The following is a 19,606-nucleotide window of genomic DNA, read 5'->3' as shown; positions in this document are numbered from 1 at the left end:
AGCTGCTGTTTCCAGTCACTGCAAACTGGGCAAAATCCCACAGGCGGGCCCCTCAGACGCTTCCAGCAACAGCAGTGTGTCCTTGCTTGGTTTTGACGGCCCTGGGACAGAACGCCCGGTCAGCCGGGCTGTGCTTCCTCTGAAGGCTCCAGGAGAGGATTCGTGCCACCCTCATTTGTGGTGGGTGCCCTCGGCCTGCCCTGGCTGGAGGCACATCACTCGTGTCTGCCTCTTTGTTACCTGGCCCACCCTCTGTGCCCTCTCCTGTTTTAGCAGGACGCTAGTCCCTGGGTTTGGGGCCCACCCTCCTCCATGTGATCTCCTTACTTGACTACATCCGCAAAGGCCTCTTTTCCAAGAAGGCCATGTTCACAGGTTCTATGCATTAAAATGCAGATGAATCTTGTAGGGGACCCAAGTCATCCCAGCTACAGCTACTATTACCACTTTTCTCATTGAAACTCTAGAATAGCTCACATCTGTTCTACAGATGAAAGGGATGTTCAGAGAAGTTAGGAGACCAGCCCAGGGGACACAGCTAGGGAATTGGCCGAGAAATGGCTTTGGAGCAGGAGGTTTCACTCCAGAGCACCTGTCCTGGCCCTGCGCTGCCTGGCCGGCTCTGAGACCTTGAGGGAGGGTCCCCTAAACATGGCTCCTCCAGTGGCCACATCTGGTGCGAGGACAGTGTCTGGGTTGGGATTGCAGAGTGCCAGCCAGCCACGCCTCTCCTACGCCGAGATGGCTGAGGATTACCCGAGGTACCCCGACATCCACGACCTGGACCTGACCCTGCTGAACCCGCGCATGATCGTGGTGAGCAGGGCTTCCCTGGGGGCCGGGGCTGGGTGAGGAGGCTGAGGGCCCATCCCGCATGGCCTGCTCCTTGTCTGCGTGGCCAGCATCACATCCTGGGTGGGCAGGACTGGCTGCGGGTCACCGTGTTGCCTTCTTTGCAGGACGTCACCCCGTACATGAACCCCGCACCCTTCACGGTCTCGCCCAACACCCACGTCTCCCAAGTGTTCACCCTGTTCAGGACAATGGGCCTGCGGCATCTGCCAGTGGTGAACGCAGTGGGCGAGGTGAGTGGAGCCTGTGAGGCGGTGCCTCCTGGAGGGGAGCCTCTAAGCTCGGCGATAGACGGAGCAGCAGCACCCCACAGGGGTGCCCCCCAAACTCAGCCTGCTCTGCGCTCCCCCAGCAGAAGTGAGGGGCAGAGGGCTGGGCGGGAGAGAAGCAGCTCCGGAAACTTCCCCTTTGGCCTCCTGGGTGTTTCCTACATGCTGTCTCCTGTGTGGCTGGCAGGTGGAGCCAGTGTCGCACTGGTCTTCCTTTCTGTGGAACAGCAAAGCTTAGGCCTGGAGCTTCCCTGGGGGTCAGTGGTAAAGGATCCGTCTGCCAATGCAGGCAACTTGAGTTCAATCCCTGAGTTGGACAGATCCCCTGGAGAAGGAAATGGCCACCCACTCCAGTATTCTTGCCTGGAGAATTCCATGGACAGAGGAGCCTGGCAGGCTATAGCCCATGGACTCACAAAAGAGTCGGACACAGCTTAGCAACTAAACAACAAACTTCTCTGTATCCTAAAATCTTTCTCTTCTTGTTGGACTTGGTGGTGCCTTCTTATGGGAAGGGGATCGGTTCTCTATCTGTTACGGGAATTTGTAACACTGAGAGAATTTCAGACAAAGTACTCAAGAGAGTGTTAAAAGATAAACTACCTAATTATTATTACAGATTTTTCCATTTTTTCCTTCTTAGAACATTTTTTTTCTTACTAGAGCAACATTGGTATTTGTAGAAAAGTGTGAAATTATAGATTGAAAAAAAAGACATGGCAAGCCCTTATCTGTATAGAGGCAGCCATGTTAACTTTTTAAAGTATCTCTTGTTTTTTCCTCTGCATCTAGGAGTGAGAGACTTTATATGTCAAGTTTCAGTGAAAATGTTACCACTGCCTGTACTGTTTTATATCTTAATTTTTCAATGAATCTATGGGAAATGACTTTCCATGGCAAAAAGTATTCCTTTAGGACATTTTAATGGCTCAAGAGCATTCGTTGCACAGCTGCTTGGTCACTTACTCATTTCTCTGTGGTGGGATATTTAGTTAAATTTCACTGTGTGAAAGTGAAAATGTGAGTATGTTATTTACACGACTCAGTCGTGTTTGACTGTTTGTGACCCCATGGACTGTAGCCCGCCAGGCTCCTCTGTCCATGGGATTTTCCAGGCAAGAATACTGGAGTGGATTGCCATTTCCTTCTCTAGGGGATCTTCCCAACCCAGGGCTCACACCCAGGTCTCCTGCCCCGTGTCTCCAGCATTGCAGGCAGATTTTTTTTTTTTTTACGGTCACTTTAATGGTCACCTTTCTGAGGCTTTCAGTCAGTGCCCCCTAGCTGCCTTGCAGGAAATGACCCTTCTCCAAAATGAGGGCTACCCAGCAGAACCCCGATAGCGTGCATGCCCTTACATGTGTTTAGTGGCTGGAGGTGGAATCGTGCTCCTTGGAACACAGCTGTGCTGACAGTTCTGGGACACCCACCCCAGTGAGATGTGAGTCACTGCAATGACTGTGGGAACCCCCTGGTTTTCTGGACTCCTCTGCTGAGCTTCTTTCGCTGGTGTGGGGAGGAGGGTGAGTTCCCTACACAAAGCAGTTCTCTGGATACCAGCTGGGTGTCCTCAACTCAGTTCAATCCTGACACTGTCTACCTGGGGATGGTATCATGTCCCTTGGGTTAAGGGCTCAGCCCCACAAGACGGTTCCCCCTACCCACCTCCCCAACCTCAGTTCTCAATCGAAAGTCTAGGTTGTCACCTGTGCTCCTGACTGACTGGCTATAAATAGATGGTTCCCATGACCCCCTGCTCGCAGAATTCAGAGACACTCATATCCTTTCGTTAATTTCTTGCTTCATTCAGTCATTTATTTACTCATTCACTCATTCATGATTGATTGATTGATTGATTGGCTGTGCTGGGGCTTGTTGCTGCACAGGCTTTTCTCTGTGGTGAGCGGGGGGCTACTCTCTAGTTGTGGTGCGTGGGCTTCTCATTACAGTGGCTTCTCCTGTGCAGAATACAGGCTCTAGGCAGGTGGGGTTCAGTGGCTGTAGCTTCTGGGCTCTAAGGCACATGTTCAGTGGTTGTGGTTCACGGGCTTAGCTGATCCACGGCATGTGGGGTCTTCCCAGGCCAGGGATTGAACCCATGTCTCCTGCACTGGCAGGCAGATTCTTTACCACCGAGCCACCAGGGAAGCCCCCCCTTATATTCTTTTATAATAGATTGTAGTCCATAACCTGAGAAGGAAATGGCAACCCACTCCAGTGTTCTTGCCTGGAGAATCCCAGGGACGGGGGAGCCTGGTGGGCTGCCATCTCTGGGGTCACACGGAGTCGGACACGACTGAAGTGACTTAGCAGCAGCAGCAGCAGCAGTCCATAACCTGGAATGGGCAGATGGAAGAGATACACAGGGCAGGGGATGGGGGATGGGAGGCTGAGCCCTACCTCCTCTCTGGCAGGCTGGGCACCCTGCTATCACCTCACAGGTTCACCAGCCTGGACGCGCTCCAAACCCTGTGGTTCAGGTTTAAGAGAGGCTTCATGTCACAGGTGTGGTTGATTACATCTATGGCCATTGGCGATGGAGTCAACATTTCCCACTGCCCCCCACCCCCACCCCACTGGGTAGCTAGGGCTGACAGCTCCAATCGTCTAGTCATACACTTGGTTCCCTGGGAAACCAGCCTCCATCCTTAAAGGCTTCCCAGAAGTGACATCATTAGCATAAACTCAGCTGTGGTTGAAAGGGGCTTGTTATGAATAACAAGACACCCTTATTTTTCACCACTCAGGAAGTGCTGAGAGTTTTAAGAGCTGTGTGCCAGAAACTAGGGTGATGACCAAATATATTTTTCTTACTATGAATCCAATATCACAGTGACTCAGGTAGTTCTGAATGGTGAAGCTGGCTGGGTGTGGTGGCTGTGAAGCTACAGACCATGAGCTCTGCTTAAGAAGACATTCGTGTCCAGATTCCAGCTGGACCAGCTCAAATCTCTGCAGCTGGATTTGTCCCATTGGCCTCCAGCTTGCGATCCCGAGCTTTCTCTGTATCTCGTTTCCGCCTAGAAATGAGGTACCCTTCAGAACAAGCGTCCTGATCATGTTGTCGGGTCCGCCCTGGTCCTTCCGGGACCTGATCCTGGCCCTGCCACCTGAGGCAGGCCGGGCAAGCTCTGTTCACTCCTGTCAGTTCTCTTCCCAGTGGGTTCCACTCTGCAGGTGACTTGGGTCTTTTCTTCCTGGTCCTAGATCGTGGGGGTCATCACGCGACACAACCTAACGCACGAGTTTCTGCAGGCCCGGCTGCGGCAGCACTACCAGAGCCTCTGACGGCCGGGCTCGGGCTCAGCCTCACCGCCGCGTGCCGGCTGTCCTTGCCGGAAGCCGCCTTGGGGGGCAGCAGCTCTGGCTTCGCCACCACGGCTGGCCGGACTGTTCCCGGGCACAGAAGATCCCCAGTCACCCACTCGCTTGGAAAGCCTACAGTCATCGAACACTTTGCCGTCAGAGATCCTGGGGGTGGTATGGGACCATCAGAGCCTGGACTTGTCTGACTGCTCAGCAAGTATCTTCCCATTTTCTGCTCCCTGCGTTCCTCCATCCAGTGCCAACCTAGGCCCCAACCCCACTCCCCGCTAGCACCAGGACCAGTGGGGAGTCAGGCCTCGCCCGCTGGAGGGTGACCCTCAGAGCAGGTGTCCCGCCTCCTCTTTGCCACTTCCCTAGGGAACCCAGCTGTTGCCTTAAAGCATCATGGGAGGTGCTTTGGCCAAGGCAAACACGGGTTGGGGGAGATATGCCAGTGGCAGAATTCAGTGAATGAGGAATTGGGCCCTGAGAAAACCACCCACGTTTCAGAGAGCACCCCCCCACACAACTCACTGGGACTCAAGTTGACACCGTCACTAGTTCTTTTTAAGGGAAGTTCTTCTGGGTGTGAGGTGGGGCCCCTGTGGTGTGAACCTCCCTGGAACCACCAGCTCCAGAAGCACAAAGCGTTTAAATCCTGCTCGTGCTCCCTGAACTTTATGATAAAGCTGACAACAGGGTCAGATTTCCACCTGTCCCAACTTTGAGCATTTCGGCTTTCTCTAATTTCCCAGTTACCCATGGTCTCCTTGTACTGTATTTTCACCCCGGTCCTTCTCCTCTCCATCAGATTACTAAACTTCACTCAAGTTCTGCCTGCCCTTTCGTGGTGAAGCAGCCACAGCCCAGAGGACCTTGCATCACCCCTAAAAGCAGGGCTCCCTTATATAAAACTGCTTCACTTGACCCTGGGGAACAGTGCCGTTATTCATAAGGCGGGAGGGAGTGAATCCTGAACCAGGAATGTGGATGGGTCCGTGCTGTGGCTGAGAAAGCCGGAGTGGGACTGCACAGCAGGTGTTCAGGAAGAGGGTGTCTGCCCTTCATAAGCATCTCGCACTCGCCTGCTGCTGGCCATCCCCACCATCCCGAGGGGCTCAGCAGCGGCACCCTCAGGAGGGGTCCGCAGTGAGTAGGGGGAGGTGCTTCCTGCCAGCTCACTCCCCAAGGTTTTAGTATCAGACATAGGAAGCCTCCCTCTCTGTTTCTGTGACGCAGTGTCCCTCCCGGCTGTTTGGTCATCTCTGAACAGGCACCCAGAATGAGCATCTGGGTGTCAGGCATTTGCACTTACTTTCCTCTTTGTTCTCTCTACTTTCAGCAGCATCTTTTTTTCTTTTTTAAATTGGAAGAGAATTACTTTATAAGGTTGTGTTGGTCTCTGCTGTACAAGAGCTCGAATCAGTCATAATTATATACATATACACACAGCCCCCTCTCCGGAGCCTCCCTCCCTCCCATCGCATTAGACAGCCCCACAGCAAATGTGCTTGAAGACTCAAGATGGCATCTGTTTGCATTTAGTTGTTCCTTTTTTTTTAATCATGGAAGTTGCCAGAGGGCATCAGCGCCAGGCCACGGCAAGGCTATTCTCTCCCCTGAGCCCCCCTGCTTTGTTGCCAAGACTGCTGCTCAGCCTGGGGACGAGGACCCGTCCTGCCTTGCCAGCTCTGGTCCTGTGCTCCACGCACTCTAGGGAACAACCCCTGCACCCAGGGGCCGTTTCCACATCGTCCCCAGTGACTAGGGCCCCTCTGTTCTTCCTGTTTTCTCATCTCTTTGATCAACATGACTTTGACATAAATTTTTTGACTCCCTTGGGTGCACTTGACTTATGAAACAAAGATGAACATTCCAGTAAGTAATTGAGGAACTCACCAGGACCAAAAGAGCAAGCCCTCCTAAGTGTGATGGTGTTCAGCCAGCTGCCACTGTTCTCAGGCAGCATCTGGAACTGGAACCTGCTTCCCTCTTGCTGCCACTCTCCCCTTCCTGAAATTGACAGGACTGAGGTCCTCCCAGCTTCAGGGGGCAGGGTCACACGGCTGGCCGGGAGGCTGCCCTGGGTGAGTGGTGTTGGCATTTATCCCTTCCGCACTCCATGTTGTGCTTAAGTCACCTGATATTTTGTTCCCATCGGTGCAGCCCAGAGATAGACGGCAGAATGCAGACACCTCCCTCCCCCTGAACAGATGCATCAGACCCAAACCCAGCCCCTCTGGAATGGCACGTCATTTTCTGTCCTGGCGTCTGCCCTTTCCAGACAAGCCCAAAGACTAGCACAGCTCCACTTGTACCACAGTTAACTGTCAGCCTCATTCCTTTGATTTCTGTTGGTTAGAAATCCGCATTTCAACATCTTGCCTGTTCCCAGCACGGTCACCTCCCGGGGATGTGGCCCCTCAGTAGATTCTCAGGGGCCAAGCTTGGGATTGGCTAGAGGTGGTTTCCTGTTCCCCAGCTGAGGTGTCAGAGGAGGGAGCAAGTCCCACCCAACTGTGGGACCTTTGTGCTCTGGGAAATAACTGCTCATGACCACAGAGGATGAGATGTTTAGATAGCATCACCAACTCAATGGACCTGCATCTGAGCAAACTGGGAGATAGTGAAGGACAGGGAAGCCTGGTGTGCTGCAGTCCATGGTGGCGTAAAGAGTCAGACACAACTCAGCGACTAAACAATAAAAACGGCTACATTTCATTAACGGTTCCTGGCTGGAATGGACGCTTGCTTGACCCAGCTGACCATATGGCATTTCTGAGGCAAAGTCACGTACTGACATGGCCCTCGGGGATGAAGAAGCCTGCAGGAAGGCCAGCAGCACCCTGGTGGCCCCACAGTATTGATGTGCAGTGTTACGCCACAGCTTGTGGACTTTGGTCATCTCGTCAGAAGCAGCTTCCTTTCTTTTTGCACTGTTTGTTTATACAGTAACGTTAGCTAATTCTATGGTGTATATAAATTGTATTTTTTTTTTAATTTGTAAAGTTCTATTTTTATTTGAACGCTTGGAACTTGGAGGTTCTCATTGTAACCGTAATGTGTCAGAATAAAACGTCTCCATCCATCTCCATCATCCTTTTGTCTGCACAGTGCCCTTTTTTTTTTAGTGTGGTGAGGACTTGTTTTCATTTCATTCCTCCCCCTCTCTAACATGTACAGATTGCAAAGCTGGAGAGGGGTGTATAGCCTCAGGTCTCCTGTAGCTCTCCCAGCAGGACTCTTCATCCTCAGGGGGCCACTTGGCACCTTAACATAAGAACCACTTAGTCCTACGGATATCAGCAAAAACCACAGCAGTCGCCCTGCTCTGTCCCCCCTTCAGATCAACACTGTTGGGCTTGTTCACAGATCCTTTCCACCTATAAAACCACCTGTCCTCACAGGCACTCCCTCACACAGCAGCTGGTGGAGAATCCATTCACTTCCTGCCGGTGCTTCATTTAGGATACCGCCCCACAGGCAGATTCCCCCAGTGTCCAACCAGAAGAAATCAGACCTTGGTGCCAGCCTCCACCTCTCAGGGCTTTTGGGTCACATTTTGTTTTGCCTGAAATGTGATTTCTTAGTCTCTGGGTGATCTGCTTCGAGTTGCTGTCCCTCAGTGACAGAAACACTGGCTGGGCTTTCCTGGTGGCTCAGATGGTAAAGAATCTGCCTGCAGTGCAGGAGACCTGGGTTCAACCCCTGGGTTGGGACGATCCCCTGGAGGATGGCATGGCAACCCACTCCAGTATTCTTGCCTGGAGAATCCCATGAACAGGGGAGTCTGGCAGGCTGCAATCCATGGGGTCGCAGAGTCAGCCAGGACTGAGCGACTAAGCACAGTGGCAGAAGCAGCCTCGGTCTACTCAGGCCCCTCCATGCATCCTCCCTCACCCATCACCCCTTCACCCATCCCTGCTTCAACCTGTCCCTCCTGCAACTCATCACCCCTTCCACCCACCCCCCAGTGTCCTCTAAGTTCCAGGGGCGTCTCATGTATTTGGCACGTTCAGTCAATCCCATCCGTGAGAACCTGCTGTGTCACTGTGACACCTTGGCAGTGAGCCCAGTTCCCCCCTCCCCTGCCAGCAGCCGCTGCTCCTCAAGTCCCAGACCTTCCTTTCTCTCCACCCTCCTGGTCCTTAGTTTTCCATCTGGTCCTCCTGTTCTTAGTTTTCCACCCTCTGCATTCAAAATCCACACAAGGAACATCTCTTTCAGAAGCAGTTACCCTAGAGTTCTTTCCCTACCTCCCTGCCTAACCATCAATTCTCTGCTGGCCTCCCCCTCACTCTACACAGAGCATATTACTACTTTACTTCGTCTTCTCTCAGTTTCTGTACAATCTGATCAACTATATGTAGGGTGCCTGCTGTGCCACGTGCTGCAGGGCCTGCTGAAGGGGCATTTACCTCCAGGAGCTTGCAGATCAGGGACACAGACCCAGTTGCATACCCAGGCATGTTGTGGTGACTGGCAGTAGTTATAAAATGCTGCCAGTGATGAGCTTGATCTGTCCTGGGCATGTGGTATCCTGGAAGGCTTCAGGGAAGAAGTAGCTTTCTTAAATGAGCTTAAGAAATGAGTAAAATGCTTGGGAGAGGTGGGGAGCTCTGGATTAAGGGCATCTACGTGGAAGGAACAGCATGAATAAAGGCATGGGGAAGTGAAGGTGTAGGGGTGTTGGAGGAATGTCATAAAATCCGACACGGGGAGTGTGGTGTCAGGGGTAATGGGTGGGGAGGTGGCGCGGAGCCCTGCTCCCTGGTGCAGGTAAACCGGGGCAACACCCTTTTCAGAAGTCGATACAAAGAAACTACCTCTTCAGCAGCTCAATTTTGCTGTGAACTTAAAACTGCTCCCCCAAACAAGTTAATTACTTTAAAAAAAAAAAAAAAGAATGAAAAAGGAACTGAGAATTCTCTCCAACAAAAGGTAGAATGACAAGGAATATCAGGCTGAACTCCCTTCCGGAAATGAAAGAAATCACACCAACCCGAGCCTACTGTTTCTGTCCATGGTGCTGAAGTTTATTCATTTTCAAACTGATGTTGGTTAACAGGTGATAAAAACTTAACACATGGGTGGGAGAGGTGGAGAAGCCACAGTTAAATCACTTTGTCTACATTTAGCATAAAATGTGAGAAATGTTGACAGGAAGCTGATGCTTGAATAGAACACTTGTCACAACTCAACTTGATGGCAACCAGATGCGACAAAGTTGAGTGAGAGACCCCAGGGGATTCTCTTGAAGACTGCCCGGGGCCTGGCCTGCCTTTTCCTCCCTGGCCGTTATCTTCGATACTACAAGAGAGCAGAGACATGTTTGGTTTGGTGACCTGACTCCACCGGAAAAGTCAGCTTCATCAGACTGTGCTCCCTTCCCACCAGCCTCCACTCCAGCCTGACGACCCTCTGACTTCTGTAAACTGGTAAACAAATTGCCCGTTAGGAGCTAGTAAAGTCAGTTCTGCCCAATTTCAATCCTTTGGAATCTGATGATTCTGCAAAGGACATGAACTACCAATCAGCAGAGCACAGGTGATTTGGCCCCATGAACAATTTAAGTCCCCGGGGCTCGTGGCAGTGAAGTCTTTTTTTCTTAGCATTTTCTCAGCCAACTGTAGCTGAGGTTGGTATCATTGTCCTGAGACTCAGAGCACAACCCCCTCCCCACCAGTTTGGGGCAGAAATTTCAAAGGGGTTGCTTCTATGCTGTCCCTTTCACAAGGTTTGAACATCAATGAAACCATAATTTCCTTCCTCCCCATCCCACTTCCATCCTCAGGTTCTCTTACCCGGAAGCTGTTGCAGCCCAATCCACTCTGGGCTCCAATCCTGTCCATCCTTCCCCCGAAGCAGCTGGACCTCCGCAGGCTCCGAGGGGCAGTGAGCAGTGCCCTCAGCTTGCTCTTCAGGAGGGCAGATCTATCAGAAGATTCCCAGGGGCCCCGCCCGAGGGCGTCCCCATCTCTCTGGGCTGCATTGACCTCCCCCATCCAGGGAGGCACCTCTGAAAGAGGGCTGAGAGGGGCCCCAGCTTCTTCATTCTGCTCACTTAATACTTGTGAGGGCACAGCCTCATCTTCTAAAGGCATCTTGTCCTCCAAACGGTCCAGCAAGTTCTTTACAAAAGGAAAACGGAAAGGGAGAGGTCTCGCTGCCTGGCCCAATGTCACAACCCCCCTCACCCCAGACCATGCCGCTTTCCTGGCCCTACCTTGAAATCCATCAGGTCTGCATTGGACACAGAGCCATACACGGGATTTGCTCCTGTTTGCCCTGGGAGCTGAAACGCCAGAAAGAGGAGGAAGCTCGTGGTGACGGCGGAGGAGCCCATGCTGGCGTCGGTCAAGGAATGGTCGGTCTGGTGCTTGCTGCCTCCTCTCTGGCTTCTTTGGCCTCTCACTGTTGGCCTTTGTCCGCCTCTGCCTCCCAGCTGCCCTGAGCCTCCTCTTTTTATAGCCCCCGGGCTCCCTGGGAGCTTGTCCGGGAGAGGGACGGAACCCTCCCCATTCTGTCACTTGCAGTGATAAAGCAGCTGAGTGAGGAAGCAGCAGAAGATGCCCTTTTAAAGTTATCAGTCCAGCCTGCTTGTCACAGCCCCTCTGCCTTGAGCAGCCCCGACAACCCCCAGGACCCCCAGCTGCAGGAGCCACATTCTTGTTGATTTGCCTCAAGAGGTTCCCACTTCAAAGGTGTGAGAAGAGCAAAAAAGAGTCCTTGGTTATCTCACAGCGATGCCTCCGGCTTCTTTCTCCTCGGCAACGGGACTCATGCGGGGAAGCAGAGGGTGACGGTTGGCGGGCGCCCAGCTCCCCTGTTGGTTTGCTGCTCAGCTGTCAGGGCTCCAAATAAGGGCGGGAGGGGAGGATGTGGCAGGCAGCCGGCTGCTCGGCTCAGGACAAATTAGTCCAGATGCTGGAGCTGGCCTCACACCTGACTCATCAGCAGTGGCGAGGGCAGAACCCGCCCCCCACAGGGCTACCCCCACCCCTGACTGTCCCTCTCAGTGTCCAGGTGAAGAGAAAGTAGTTTTCTAGAGTCCTAATTCAGCCGGAACCAAATGGGACCAATGTCCCAAGAATTCCACTCCCCAAAAGAAACACAAGACAAGTTTGGGGAACATGATCATTCCTGTGCAAAGCCTGCCCTCCTTCACTGCATGGCTCCCTCAAAGGTGTGGGGGGAACTTGACACTAGGAGGATGCTGATATTTTCATTTATGGAAGCTTGCTGCTTCTAGAAACTCAGACTCGGACTCAGCTGAAGTTTTTAATGCCTCGCACCTTCCTAGGAACACTCCCAAGGTGAAGTTGGCTGATGGAGGCAGCTGTGACCCATGCGGTTTCCCTTAAGGTCTTTCATGTCCTCTAAGGCCCAGCAAGCAATGAGCCATCAAGGTCTCTGTTTTCCTGGCCCCCCAAAGAGAAACACCATGCAATGAGCCTCTCTATCTGCAATGAATGGCCTCGTTTGGTGGTTGTTGCTCAGTTGTTCAGTTGCTAAGTTGTGTCTGACTCTGTGACCCCATGGACTGCAGCCTGCCAGGTTTTCCTGTTTTCCACCATCTCCTGGAGTTTGCTCAAACTCTTGTCCATTGAGCCAGTGATGCTATCTTGCCCACCTCTTCAGCTGCCGTCCCCTTCTCCTTTTGCCCTCAATCTTTCCCAGGATCAGGGCCTTTTCCAACAAGTCAGCTCTTCCCATCAAGGGGTCGAAGTATTAGAGCTTCAGTTTCAGCATCAGTCCTTGCAATGAATATTCAAGGTTGACTTCCTTTAGAATTCACTGGTTTGATCTCTGCAGTCCAAGGGACTCTCAAGAGTCTTCTCCAGCACCACAGTTTGAAAACATCAATTCTTTGGTGCTCAGCCTTCTTTCTGGTCCAACTCTCACATCCATACATGACGACTGGAGAAAATGTACAGCACTGGCCTCCATTTACTAAGTGCCAGACCCAACGCTATATACTCTTCAGTGCAATGTATCCAGAGGGGAAACACTACACTGAAGGAATGAGAACCCTGCGTTGCAGCCCAAAGCAGTTAAATTGCATGTATCTTTGTGACCTTCTTTTCCTCATCTGTGAGCCTTAAAAGAACTATTACTGTATAAACGCATTTTGAAGTGTGAACTGACTCACTGGAAAAGACCCTGATGCTGCAAAAGATTGAGTCAGGAGGAGAAGGGGACAACAGAGGATGAGATGGTTAGATGACATCACTAACTCAAAGGACATGAGTTTGAGCAAGCTCCAGGAGTTGGTGATGGACAGGGAAGCAGGTGTGCTGCAATCCATGGGGTCGCAGAGTCAGACACGACTGAGCGATTGAGCTGATCTGAAGTGTGAACTGCCATATAACTGTATGATACTCATAATGGTTATCTTTATTGTTTGGTTGGAATATGCAAGACATGGTGCTGAGAGCTATATGTGGATTCTTCCCTTTTCATCACCAGCCCCAGGAGTGGGTATTGTCCCCATTCACAGAGGGACAGAACTGAGCCTGAGAGCATCTGTCACTTGCCCAGTGTCACTCAGCAGGATCGGGACATGAACCCCAGATCTGATGCCAAAGCCTGTAATCTCAACCCACTTCTCAGATACTGCTGCTTCTTAGCACAAAGTTTCCTTAACAATCCCTTTAGTCTCAGTTCCTGATTAAATACTGCCTTAGTCTTAGTCCTTTAGATTGCCTCTGAACACCTCCTTGCCTTCCCCCTGCCCCGGGGCTGTAGCTTTGCATGCTTGGCAAGTCTGTAAGTATGTGGACTGTCTCAGGAAATCAGCATACCCAAGCCCCATTGATTTTGGATGCACACAGCAGCAAGTGGTATCTTGCAGTAAGCAGCAGTAGTGAGCTGGAATCCAGACCTTAGTTCCCTGATCAGGAATCCTAACCGTTAGACCAGAGAGGCCAGCAGCTAGGGCCTAAATCCCCAGTCCTTGCCTACTGAGATAAGAAGGAATTCTGATGAGGAGGTAGAAGGTAAAGAGAAAAGTAAAACGTTTATTAGAAAGGCAGAGTGCATGCAGAAAGACGCATGGGCGAACTCTGTGAGAGCTGTCTCCAGAGTCACACCTTTGAAAAGTTTAAATCCGTTATAAAGGGCCAGTTTTCCCGGTCTTTGTCTCCCCTCTGGCCAATAGTCTTGTTTTGCCCCTCCTGGCTAGTTTGTCTCAGGACCCTCCCCTCCCAACCAAATAGATTTCAGCACAAAGACACCTGGGGGAAAGAAGCAAGACTCATTATGACCTGGCATCCCCTGACTTTTGACCCCCAAGGAGACTCTGCACTTGTGTAGTGTCTCCCTTGTCCCAAGGAGGGGGAATATGTGATTTCTTGACCCTTCACTCAAACGATGTTTAGCCCTTCTCTGTTCTTGCCATGACTGTTATCTTAAGGTGTGCATAAGAGACAAAGCCTGGCTGTTTACCCTGTTTCTATTGTTACTTTCATTTCAGAGGGTAAACAGGAGTGAGAGAGTGCTTGCGTGCTCAAACAAGTCCAGAGGGGAAACACGACACTGAAGGGAGGAGAACCCTGCACTGCAGCCCCAAGCAGTCAAATTGCATGCATCTTTGGGGCCTTATTTGTGACCCCATGGCCTTGTAGCTCACCAGGCTCCTCTGTCCATGGACTCTTCCGGGCAAGAATATTGGAGTGGGTTGCCATTTCCTTCTCCAGGAGGATCCCCCCCACCCAAGGATCAAACCTGTGTCTCCTGCATCTCCTGCATTGTCAGGTGGATTCTTTTCCCACTGAGCCACCTGGAAAGTGCCTAACCTGGAGCCCACCTATGTCCTGTCTCAGGCAATGTAAACAGGAGGCTAGTAGTACAGGTCCAGCCTGAAGCCCCCTTTTTCTTGCCCCATGAAGTGTAAACAGGAAGCTAGCTATGAGTGCCTAAACTGGAGCCCATCTATCTCCTGCCTTACCGTGACCTATTTACACACCTAACTTGTTTCAGTCTACCGTCTAGAACCTCAGGAACTGCAAATGGAATGACAGCTCTGTCCTAGCCAGACCCTCGTCCACCTACGCTCAGTCCTTGGCTGGTCAGATGGAGAGGCTGTTACACAGCAAGAGGACAGGATATCCGGGCAGAGGACATGAGAGACATCCTGGGTAGTTTTATTCTAAAGGAGAAAGCAAACCCCTTTACTAATTTGGATTGGCCAGACTCAACTTCAAATCCAAAATGAGTGCAATTCTGAGTAGGGAGGCGTCTGGGAGGAAAGAAACAAGACTCATTATGGCCTGGTATCCCTTGACTTTTGACCCTCAAGGAGACTTTCTGCACATATATATCTCTGGGGGCCAAGAACCACCACATCCTGACGTATCCTGGAATGCGCTCACAGCTTAATTGCTCGGGTAGCAGGGTTATTATTAGCAGAGGATTCAGTGAGCAGCCACCCTGGGGGAACTGATGCTCCTCGAGTGTGCGTCACACGGGCTGTCTCCTGGAGATGCCTTTTGAGATAGGCCTTTGATGCAGGCAAGATTCCGGAAGGGCACCATGGTGGGTGGCCTCTGCTGTGGCTTAGCCTCTGAGGGCTGATGCTGCTCTTGCATCCAGCGCCTCTTCTGAAGTCTATCGGTGGCCCAAGGAAAAGTGAAAGTCCCATGCAAGTTTCCAGAAGCAGAATTTAGAACTTTTTTCAGTTTACTTTTATTATTAAAACTTTTCCCCTTTCAGAGTGAATCTGGAGTGGAGGCACGAGTGTCATTTTTTGAGTTTCTTCTTTTGTCTCTGGTTTTTTTTTTTTTTTTTTGCAGAAGGTGGGTGGCAAGAAAAGAATACTTAGTTTCTGCCCTAAGGACTTTGTACAGAACACCATCTCCTGCACTAACAGAGCCCAGGGAAAACAGACAGTCCCCAATATACTCAGTACCCCAGTGCTATGAAAGCCTTTGATTTGAGCCTGAAATGGAAAATGACTTGATGTACAGTTTCTCTTCCTTTCCATGTCCCTGATCCACCTCAGGATATGTGTGTGAAAGAATTAATATTTAATGGGGTGTTTAGAAGCCAGCCTGTGGGAGTGAAAAGCAAAAGACACAGACGACCAGATCCACCCCCCACCCCCACCTCTTCAACTAGCTGAAAAATCAAAAGCCTTTATTTCCTTATCACTGGAAAGAAGTCATCTTAGTCATGTGATGGAATGAGGGTTGCAAATGGCTGGGAGAATCCAGAATTGGGGCATCTCCAGTCTCTAGCTGAGTTTGGTTTCATGATCCTCCAGGGGGATGCTGTGGGCCGCTTCAGGGAGCCACGAGTGCCCAGAGACGTTACACATGTGCAGAACTAGTGTGAAAAACCCATCACATTCCTGGCATGACTCTGTCAGATCTAAATAGCCCAAAGCAGGAGCCCCAGTTGGAAGAAATTGGTAGGACACTGGTCCGTATTTAGGAATGGTTGCTTTAGACTTTGAAAATGATGTTCTGTTTCTTTGGTGCAAATTGGAGGTCACTGAAACTGGAATTTGGGGGCAGGTTGCCCAGGGGAAAAGGCCCAAGGCAAGTGTATTTGCTAAAGCTTTTGGGGCTTCTACTTCAAGTGAAATAAGAGTGAGGGGAAAAGGGAAGTATTAGTCAACTATTGCTGTGTGACAAATTACCCACCTCTTAGCAACCTTTTGTTTTTCCAGCTTCAATGGCTCTTTGGTGCTGTGCACGGTCTTTCTCTAGTTGCAGTGAGCGGGGTCCACTCTTTAGCTATGGTATGCTTGCTTCTCATTGCAGTGGCTTCTCTTGTTGCAGACTATGGGCTCTAAGGTGTGTGGGCTTCAGTAGTTGCAGTGCGATGGCTCAGCAGCTGTGGCGCACAGGCTTAGTTGCCCTCAGCATGTGGGATCTTAGTTCCCAGACCAGGGACAGAACCTGTGTCCATTCTTAATCAGTGGACCATCAGGGAAGTCCCTACCTAAGCAACTTTAATCAACACATATCTACTATCTAACAGTTTCTGTGGACCAGGGATCTGGCTCTGCTTAACTGGGTACCAACTTGCTCAGATCTTGCACTGGCTACAGTTAAGATGTTGGCCAGGGCTATGGTCATTTCAAGGCTTGGCTGGGGACCTGTTTTCAAGGTCGCTCGTGTGTCTTTTGGCAAGCCTTGGGTCCTCACTGACTGTTGCCTGGAGATGTCATTTCCTTATGACATGGACTCTCCATAGGGATGCAGCTGACTTCTTTTAGGTAGAGAGAAAAGCAATAGGTAAACCGCCATCTTTTTATAACCTAATCTTGGAAGTGGTATCCCATCATTTTTGTTGTCCTGTGTTCACTAGAAGTGAGTCACTAAGTCCATCCCATACTCAAATGGAGGTGCTTACCAAGGGCGTGAATACTAGGAGATGAGCATCACTGCAGACCATCTCAGAGGCTACCCACTACAGGTAAGGAAAGAGAAAGAGCAAATACACAGTGATATGTTACCAAGTTGGTCACAGCTTTGAGAAAACAATTTAGTGGTAAGTTGGTTGGTAATTGGTTGGTTGGTTGTTGGTTGGTTGGTCATGGTGCACCTCTCCAGAGAATTTCATGGGACCCAGCATCTTGGGACAGTCTGTGAGGAAATAAAAGGATGAGGGCACTGCATCAAATCCTTTGGGCTGCTGTAACAAAGTACTACAAACTAGGTATCTTAAAACAACAGGACTGTATTGTCTCACAGTTCTGAAGGCTAGAGTCCAAAATCAAGGAGTCATCGGGGCCACGTTCCCTCTAAAACCTGTAAGGTAGGATCCTTCCTTGTCTCTTGCAGCTTCTGGTAGCTGCCAGCAGCTTCTGGTAGCTGCCAGCAGCCTTTGGCATTCCTTGGTTACAGATGCATCTCTCTGATCTTCATCTCTTCCTTCTTGGGTTTCTCTCTTTTTTTCTTGTAAGGACCAGTCAGACTGAATTGGGCTTCCCTGGTGGCTCAGACTATAAAGAATCTGCCTGCCAATGCAGGAGACCCAGGTTCCATCCTTGGATCTGGAGGATCCTCTGGAGAAGAGAATGGCAACCCACCCCATTATCCTTGCCTGGAGAATTCCATGGACAGAGGAGAATGGTGGACGACAGTCCATGGGGTCAAAAAGAGTCAGACACAACTGAGTAACTAACACTCACTCGTTTACACTGAATCAGGATCCCACCCTACTCCAGTATGAGTTCATCTTAATTTCCTCCACAGTGACCTGATTCACCACACCCCCTCCAGCACACCACCCATGGACATACCTGGGTGTATGCCCTCCAAGGAGTACATGCCCTCCTTGGGGGCCTCACAGAGAGGAGGAGTCTCCCTTTGGCTAAGGCATGAGGGTTCTGCTTTCTCCCCCTGATGCAGGAAGAACCAAGTAGGGAAGCCTGGAGCGGGGGTGGGGAGGCAGTTAGGAAGCTGGTGTACCAATATGGGCATGAGTGGTGAGGGAAAGAAGGAGGAATGGACATGGTACCTGCCTGGGTGGTCCAGTCAAAGAATGAAGTCAAGGAATATTCCAAGGGCTGAAGTCATCAAGGGTGGGGAGCCCTGGAAGAAGGTTTACTCATTAGGGAGTGTCTTAGTTTAGGTTCTCCTGAGCCTGAGATATGTATTCAGGCAAAGTAGTTTATTTTCGAGACAATCCCAGGAAATATTGGCAGGAGACTGGGGAAGTGGCCAGGGAGAGGGGTTTAGTGATCACCATGGGCAGCTGCAGCTTAATACCCATTTGCTGCAGAGAAATCTGGGGACCAGTAAAAGATGCACGCCACCTGTGAACCAAAGGCAATACTCGGTATGGGTTGAGTCCTGCTCCTGGTCCATGTCAATTTCCCAGAACTTCCTGCCTGCCCCCAGGAAGTGGGCTCTGGCTGCCAGAGAAAGTCTGGGGACAGGAAAGTGGGATGCTTCCAGATGGAAGTAGGGCTGGTGTGCACTGTGAGGGCAAGGATTGTGTTTGGCAGTGTCAGAGACACAATACTAGGGGCCAAAGAATGGGAACCACTGTCCCAGGGCTGAAATGCTATAGAATGCCCACACAGTTCCATGAGGCCCAGCTCTTCATCCCATGAGAGAAACAGGCCTCTTAGTGGAAATGCAGTGAATTCGTGAAAAATTCTAAGAGACAAAGATAGCTGAGAACTGCAAGATGAACAAGACAAATGGTCAAGTTCATGACTTCGTGCTTAGACCTGGTTCGGAGGTGGGGGTGGGGAGGATGCATTCTTTTTGTGCCACAAATCATTCTCAGGAAGGTCAAAGCTGCCCCAAAAAGGATGGAGGGGGGAGTGTAAAATCTGTGACAAGAGATGAAGAATTCAGGTCCAACACTGTCCTGACTTCAATAGCTTCAACACTGGAGACCCAGCAGAGCATGCTCACCCTCTACTGAAGCTCCTTTTAGCTGCAAAGCTGTGGGCTGTGAAGCATGGGTCTGTGTCCACCAACATGTCTTTCTGGGTAGGTTACAGTGACAAGCATCCATGGAGATACATAATCTGGCAGCTTCTTTGGAGGACAAGGTTGATCATAGGTAAGTCAGGGAGATTAAGGCCATGGCTGTAGCTCCATGGGGATGTGTTTGAAGGGGCCAGGGCCACAGGTCAGGGAGGGCTGGTTTTAAAGGGCATCCTTAGACAGTGCATGTGCCATTTCACTGCTGACAAACACCAAGCACAGGAGGAGCTTGCTGAGATGTCATTCCGTTGGGTATCAGACCAGCAATTCCCACCATCCAGAAGTCACACTTGGCTCTTTGGTTTGTTTTAGAGTCCTTTTTCCTGGACCTTGGCTTAGGTGAAAAGCCTCAAGTAACAAATGTATCTGTATCATGCACAGACTCTATCACCAGAGCCCTATTTATGGAAGAACTGGACTTACCTGGAAGACTTCTGAAGTGCTGGCTGGGTTTGTAAAGTGGGTGTTCTGGGAGGAATCTGTCTTCATCATCTGACCAGGGGAGGGAAGTTGACAACAGGCAGTGGCCCCAGATGTTGAACTGACTGATGCCATTACAAGGGGACCATCCATCCCACCAGCAAGCCTAATTCACTGGCCTGGGACGAGGTGGATTGGTCAGTGATTAGGTGTATGGATGTTGGGCCAGCCTGTGTGGGCTTGAATCCTGGCTCTGCCGCTTTACCAACTGAGAGACCCTGAGCAAGACATATCACCTTTCTGTGC

At 50.8% G+C, this 19,606-nt stretch overlaps 2 protein-coding genes across 3 annotated transcripts in view; one reads left to right on the top strand and one right to left on the bottom strand.

Annotated features, from left to right (window-relative positions):
* The window catches only part of CLCN6 (chloride voltage-gated channel 6), a 33,144-nt gene extending 25,627 nt beyond the window's left edge, over window positions 1–7,517 (top strand). The window contains exons 21-23 of one of the 2 annotated variants that reach the window (XM_052653430.1): window positions 709–816; window positions 960–1,085; window positions 4,329–7,517. In XM_052653430.1, coding sequence (XP_052509390.1) covers window positions 709–816; window positions 960–1,085; window positions 4,329–4,409 — 315 coding nt within the window. In that variant the 3' untranslated portion in view covers window positions 4,410–7,517. Of the gene's footprint in view, window positions 1–708; window positions 817–959; window positions 1,851–4,328 lie in introns of those variants that run through there. The other variant, XM_052653429.1, reaches the window with a different exon arrangement.
* Window positions 7,518–9,725: 2,208 nt separating this feature from the next.
* On the bottom strand, window positions 9,726–10,773 carry NPPA (natriuretic peptide A). The gene is made up of 3 exons (XM_052653553.1): window positions 10,654–10,773; window positions 10,232–10,558; window positions 9,726–9,737 (listed from the first exon to the last, which is right to left on the bottom strand). The coding sequence occupies exons 1-3, from the start codon at window positions 10,771–10,773 to the stop codon at window positions 9,726–9,728; spliced, it is 459 nt and encodes a 152-aa protein (XP_052509513.1).
* Between the last annotated feature and the right edge of the window lie 8,833 nt (window positions 10,774–19,606).

The sequence above is a fragment of the Budorcas taxicolor genome, chromosome 16, assembly GCF_023091745.1.
Source record: "Budorcas taxicolor isolate Tak-1 chromosome 16, Takin1.1, whole genome shotgun sequence".
Classification (NCBI taxonomy): Eukaryota; Metazoa; Chordata; class Mammalia; order Artiodactyla; family Bovidae; genus Budorcas; species Budorcas taxicolor.
Note: the sequence above shows the minus strand (reverse complement) of the source record. Positions and strands in the feature narration are given on the sequence as shown.